Here is a 6447-nt window from a genome sequence, read left to right as displayed (position 1 = left end):
TTTCACATTTTAAAAAGCACTTTGGCAGGGAAGAGACAGTGGAAATAATTGCGCAGGAAATTAGGGATATGCAATCTACTTGTAAATCTAGAGCACATCCAGGAAGCACAATTGGCTCCTCGTGTCATTGTACGATGCATGTGATGCTATTACCCTGAAAAGGAAAACTTAAATTAGGCTAATGAAATACCCAAACTAATTCCCAGGAGTAGTAAAATAAGATTTTAAGAAGATTCTAGCTTCCAACTCTTTACTTCTTCATAATTATTTTTTCTGGGATTAATCTAAATGATTAAAAAATATATATGTAGCTACCAGTTACACCAAAGAACATTATTGGGGCTTTTGAATCATGTGGTTACATAATTTGCTTAACATTAGATATGTTTAAATGTCCAGTCACAGGATAATTAATGTGATGTTAAATTTCTATTGATCTTATATTAGTAGTTCTTAAAAATTAAATCCAGTTTAACTTGATGTAAAGTAATTGTCATGATTTTAAATTTGTCAGTATTGAATTTTGAATTATATTTTCCCTTTCAGCTCCAGAAATCCTGAATTATGATCCTATTACCACAGCTACAGATATGTGGTAAGATTTTGTTAGTTACCTAAATGCCTTTATTAAAAGTTGGGTAGTGTATATTCTAGGGTTCTTTGATTCTAAATGTAAATAATAAGGCTTTTTTGAAAAGGTTTTACTCAAGTGTCATTATTATGCCACAGGAAAGTGTTGATCCGTTCTTTTTAAGTAGCACTTCGGCTCTGAACCAGAGGTACAGAAATAAACAGGAGGAAGACGAGATGTAGTAAAGGAGCATGCTCCATGTTCTGTCATAAAGGTGAAATGCTGTTTACTGAGCGTGAGGAAGCAGCAGACAAGCACCAGGTGGGGGCATCTGATCTAGGCCTAGAACTGAGCACAAGAGGGAGGTCAGGTCAATGCAGAAGGGTAGTGTTCTGGGGGCATATCATAGAAGATATGCTCTCCTGAACGAGGGTGCACCGAGCTCTGTGGCCAGCCCAGAGGACCGGGGAGCAGACCTGGAGTTGATTATGCGGCTGTAGTTGGGACCGCTGTTGGCTCTGACTACAGGCCACGTGGAAGAGTTGAGGGAAGATTTGGGTTCATGGAGCTGTAATGGGTTTGCCGAGGAAAGAGGGTCCTGTGACTGAATGAGTGAGTGAAACATACTGTCCGCATTCTCTTTTTTTTGACTCCTGAGCACAAGACTTGTCATTAACTTATTTTAGGCTCTGAAAAGTTTTGTAGTAAAAAAAAATCTACCCGCCCAACTTCATGCTTTGCCAAACTTGCAGACTCTCTTTGCACAAAAGCCCTGTTTATGTCTCACAGATCATTACTGTGTCATTGAACACCATTTGGAAAATGCTGCTCTTTGCATGGCTTTGTGTACTTGGTAACAAGTGTTTGTGTGAAGGACAGACTGGAGGTATAATGATATATATTTAATATATTTATAACTACATAACACATGTGCACTTCCCCCATATTCTTTTTCTGTGAGGCAGACTTTGAGATTATTATTTTAGTTTTAATAATATAGGAACTTAGGAAAACAATTTAACTCTGTAGTTTAACTGTAAAGTTGAGAACAGGAATATATATGTTCAGTATCAATTTTATTTTATATAAATGTTTTAATATTAACACATTTAAAATTCCTCTTCTCCCTTTTTTGTTTTTCAGGAATATTGGTATCATAGCCTATATGTTAGTAACTCATACATCCCCATTTGTGGGAGAAGATAATCAAGAAACATACCTCAATATATCTCAAGTTAATGTAGATTATTCAGAGGAAACTTTCTCATCAGTTTCACAACTGGCCACAGACTTTATCCAGAGTCTTTTAGTAAAAAATCCAGAGTAAGTAAGAACATTAATCTGTTTACTATTATGAAATAAATAATTTATGTTTATTAAGAAACATACATTCTAAAACTATAACACTATTATAAGTAAGCTCTCGGGTAAAATGGAGAAAGAGGTGGTATGAGAGATTATTAAATAACAAATTCATAATTCCAAACATGGAAAATATAAAATACAGAACAGGAAATTTTGGAGTGAAGGGAAGATATGGGTTCTTTTTCTCTCAGCCTGCCATTAATTCCTGAAATTCCCTAAAATAATTAGAAATAGAAGGTTTACAATACACACAGCCGGTTGATTTGTAGTTAAATGATCACAGTGATGTAGCAAGTGCAAATGCCTGATGGTCAGATCTTGAAGGATCATCGGGTGCTCTCTGACCGCCGACCAAAGAAGGGACTTAAACTGTGGCTTAGGACTCTGACCTCACTCATTGGCAACTTCAAGGCAGGAAAAGAAAAAGCCAACCTCCCTTCTGTCTGCCAGGGTCAGCAGTGTTTACGTGGAAAGGGCCTGGCTGGCCTTAATGCAGAGGCTGTGGCCTAGTGCCCTGGTGTGATTACTTGTCAGGACGTTTATCTCTGATAATTATTTACTCTCAGGAGGACTCAGTCTCCTATCTGTTTAAGGAAAAAACCTCGTAGGTTTGTTAATTATTTTATTGGCCCAAACAGGCTCTCACTGGCTGTATTTTGGACGTGACAGTTGAAATAGTACCACTACTGTTTGTTTCTGGTTATAGGCAGTTTTTATTTACTTCAATATTCTTTTACCTAGGTTCTAAAATTTCTATAATGAGCACATTAATTTTTTTATAGTTAGAAAAAAATGAACATGAAGGCAAAGAAAGGAAACAGGTTTTAAGGGTAATGTGGTTGTGTGAAGGTTGAAGCTCTGGGCTAGATAGGTGTTTTTCTTACTTTTGAAATATTGTGATATTTGACTACGTTACTTTTGTAATAGAAAGCAAAGTTTAAAAACTCAAAATGCTAGGTAAGCATCATTGAAGAGTAGCTTTTGTTTTTAAGACTTAGCAGTGACTGCTTTTAATAACAAAATAATATTAGATATTATAAATCACATATATTTTCCTTCAAAGGGTCTATAAACCCAAGAGACTTTATAATTTCACTCATTTTTATTTGTGAGGATAACATCCATTCTCAAGCTTTTTGACTAGTTTCATCTGTAAGCTCCATGATAAATTGAATTTTTGGCACATGTCAGAATGAAAGAGATGGCTAGGTTCTCTAGGGTTCCTATGCTTACTCCCTTCTGTGCTGTGGGTATGTGTTATTTTCATATTTATAACACGTAACTTGATGATACACTGAACTGCAGACATTTCCAAACTGCTATTTAGTTCTCAATTTTTCCTTGGTGTTTTCTCTCAAAGGAAAAGACCAACAGCAGAGATCTGCCTCACTCATTCTTGGCTACAGCAATGGGATTTTGGAAACTTGTTTCTCCCCGAAGAAATGTCCAGTCCCCCTCAAGGTCAGGATCACACAACAAGGTCCTCTGAAGACAAGACTCTGAAATCCTCCTGTAATGGCACCTGTGAGGACCGAGAAGACAAAGAGAACATCCCAGAGGATAGCAGTGTGGTTTCCAAAAGATTCCGCTTTGATGACTCGTTGCCCAGCCCCCATGAACTTGTTTCAGATGTGCTCTGTTAGCACTCTTCTCTCTGATTCCTGTGGACTGAACTTGACATTTGAAATCCACTCCAGTGTGTGACTGTGGTCTGTAGCTTTATATATGGCTTGTTTATATTGTAAATGCACTTTTGCATAGGAGGATTTAGGAAATTGTTAAAATGTCATTAGTTACTAGCATAATTTAATTTCCTATCCTGAGATACCACTATGCAGAGAAGAAAAGACTTAAATATATAACCAAAAATAAAAGTGTGCATTGGAATAATTTAAGTTCATATGGACTTATCAAAATGTTTTATATATCAGGAAAAGAAAGTAATTTGAGTTATATTATGGTTGATGTAAACTGAAAATAATGAAGAGATATTTTATATTTGAAGATGTTTTGATGGCTATTTTGAAATTACATAAGATTCTCATTATATGTAGTGTGCTCTATGAGATAGGTCCTTTACCCAGAGCAAAGGGGGATTACAAACCAGAGCAGGGGTGTTATGTACAAGTTAGAGCAGAGGAAAGAGTAGCATGGCATTTTAACTCTCAGTCTTCTTCAGATGTAATTGGATCTGACAAATGGAAAATACGGTTTACAAGGGTAGAGGATTTCATCTTCTAGGATTTCTAGAGTAGAAGATACTTCGGGAAAACTGAGTGCGCTCCATTTTTAGTCGGCCAAACACCTTTATTAATTGAGTTAGGAGAAAATGCTGACAGACTTAGGTGACTTAGAGAATTCTAGATGTCTTCTAAGTCTTGAGATACGAGCCAGGCATTCAGAGTTCTAAAAGTGAGCATTCAAGAAGTCACAGCACCAGTAGGACTATGAACACAATGCCAGAGTCACAAGGTAGATGTGGTCATAAAACACCATGCCATTAAGCTCTCCTGAAGTTGCCGCGTCGATTCCTAGTGGTGGTGCGGCTCCCAGAAGGCCCCCTGCAGAGGGGTCCTCTCCGTCTTCTGGTGGGACCAGTGCCAGTAAGTCCCTGGGACAGCAGGACGTGTGCTCACGGCCGGGACTATGTGTGGTCCCAGCAGGGCAAGTTCACTCCTGGGGTGATCTTCGATGACTTTGCACCTGGTGACTATTCAAAAGTCTATTATACTGTCATGTTAAGGTCATTGTAATCTTTATATCCCCAGCATTTCTTGAAGGAAAGTTGTTTCTATTTGTGTGTGTGTATATGTACAGGTATATGTATATATGTATAGAGAGAGAAAATATAGTCTTTAGACAACTTTGTCTAGGCATTCTTCATTCTGATATGCTCAACTCAGGTGCCAAAGGAGCTCTTGTCTTATGACATATGAATATACATATAAATTCTTTAAGGAGCAGTTTGTTGGGTCAATAAACTAGTCATTGTGGAAGCTAAACTGGGTTTTTGTATATGTAAAACTGATGAGTTTTTTTCTGAATTGTTGATTGTCCATTTATTTGCCTTCAGTATTAAGGTAATGCAGGTAAAGCTTAGTAAGCCATTGGAAAAAGAGAAAGTGATTACTTTTACAAAAGACCATATTATATATTTAATTTCTAGAGAAATTGTGCCATACTAAAAAAAAAAAAAAAACAAATGTTAGAATTTTGAATTATAAGCTAGTTCTTAAAATATTTTATACTAGCTTTCTTTAATTCTTAAGAATATTAAAATACTTTATATACTTTCTCTTAGTTAATAGAATACACAGAGTTGTAAATTTCCAGACCTTTTTTCCTAACAATTTCTATTATAAAAAAACAAAAACAAAAAAAAACCCAGTGGTTGCACATAAACAGTATTCAATTTTTTTCATAAGGGTGAATTTAAATATTTTTACTAATTGAAATGTAAAAATAAAGTAAAGCAATCTTTAGAAGTTATTAACAAATGACTCAATTCTTATTTTTTCTTCTCCCAAGATTGAAAGTCTATGAAAAGCAGATGATGTATCTGACTGAAGCAGGAATCTAGAGTCCCTGTGAGGTGAACGGATGCCTGAAAACACATCTGAAGAGTAGTGTGAAACTGTGATGAATTTATAGAATTTAATTTTCCTCTTGGATCAGATCCCTAGAGAGGTGGGATTAAAAAGTAGTAGAATAGATGACAGTTATAATTGCCATTTAACTTTTTTCCCCACACAAAGTTAACCTAACTCTGAGGACGAAAGTTGTCATGGCCCTTTAGAGAAGCCCAGCAGGGCCTGTTCGTAGATTGTGATGAGAGAAGGTGCCTGTGCTGGAGGCTAAATCAACACATAGCTTCCTTCATCAAGGAAGTCTTGCTGTAGCAGCTGGTTAGTGCTAGGACTGGTTTTCATCTAGCACGAGCTCCATCTTTTTGGATTGGTTGCAGATAGTTCATGGGCCATACTTTGAATAGCCTGCTCTAAGCAACAGTAATAAATGTTGGTATTTTATAACTGTTTACATTTCCTCTCTTTCGAATTTTCAGTTTGATATCTGACTTGGGAACATCCTTATTCAATGTTGTGTAAACAATTATTCTTTAATTTCAAGTTGTATTAAAATGAAGTTAATTCAACTTCCAGTTTGGGAATTACCAGTTTATACTTTTATGAAAGTTTAAAAAACTTTAATTGTAAATTTCACACCAATTACAACTGCCCTCCAACTTAGCTTTCATTAAATATTCATGTTGCTTGAGGCATATTGAATGACATTGTTATGAAACCTTCAGTAACAAAACTTGTTACATCAGCTTAATGATCCTTTTGGTTAAAAATTATAAGGCACTTTTGTTTACATTTGTGGTTGTCTTTTGTTCTAAAGTATTTCTAAATGTATTATTCATAAAAGCAGACCTTGCCTGGAGGCTCTAGCCTTTGACCCACATCATCTTTGAACTTCTTTCCCAATGCAGACGTGTTTATTAGATCTTG

General features: G+C 36.1%; 1 protein-coding gene across 4 annotated transcripts in view; it reads left to right on the top strand.

The window, feature by feature from the left end:
- Positions 1-6107, top strand: part of STK17B (serine/threonine kinase 17b) — a 27408-nt gene extending 21301 nt beyond the window's left edge. For 2 of the 4 annotated variants that reach the window (XM_023759757.1, XM_006082364.3), the window contains 3 exons: positions 547-595; positions 1715-1894; positions 3297-6107. In XM_023759757.1, the coding sequence (XP_023615525.1) occupies positions 547-595; positions 1715-1894; positions 3297-3579 (512 nt within the window). In that variant the 3' untranslated portion in view covers positions 3580-6107. The remainder of the gene's footprint in view (positions 1-546; positions 596-1714; positions 1895-3296) is intronic. The other 2 variants (XM_023759752.1, XM_023759755.1) reach the window with 2 other exon arrangements.
- The last annotated feature ends 340 nt before the right edge of the window (positions 6108-6447 follow it).

The sequence above is a fragment of the Myotis lucifugus genome, unplaced genomic scaffold, assembly GCF_000147115.1.
Source record: "Myotis lucifugus unplaced genomic scaffold, Myoluc2.0 scaffold_3, whole genome shotgun sequence".
Classification (NCBI taxonomy): Eukaryota; Metazoa; Chordata; class Mammalia; order Chiroptera; family Vespertilionidae; genus Myotis; species Myotis lucifugus.
This window is presented reverse-complemented; position numbering and strand designations above follow the sequence as displayed.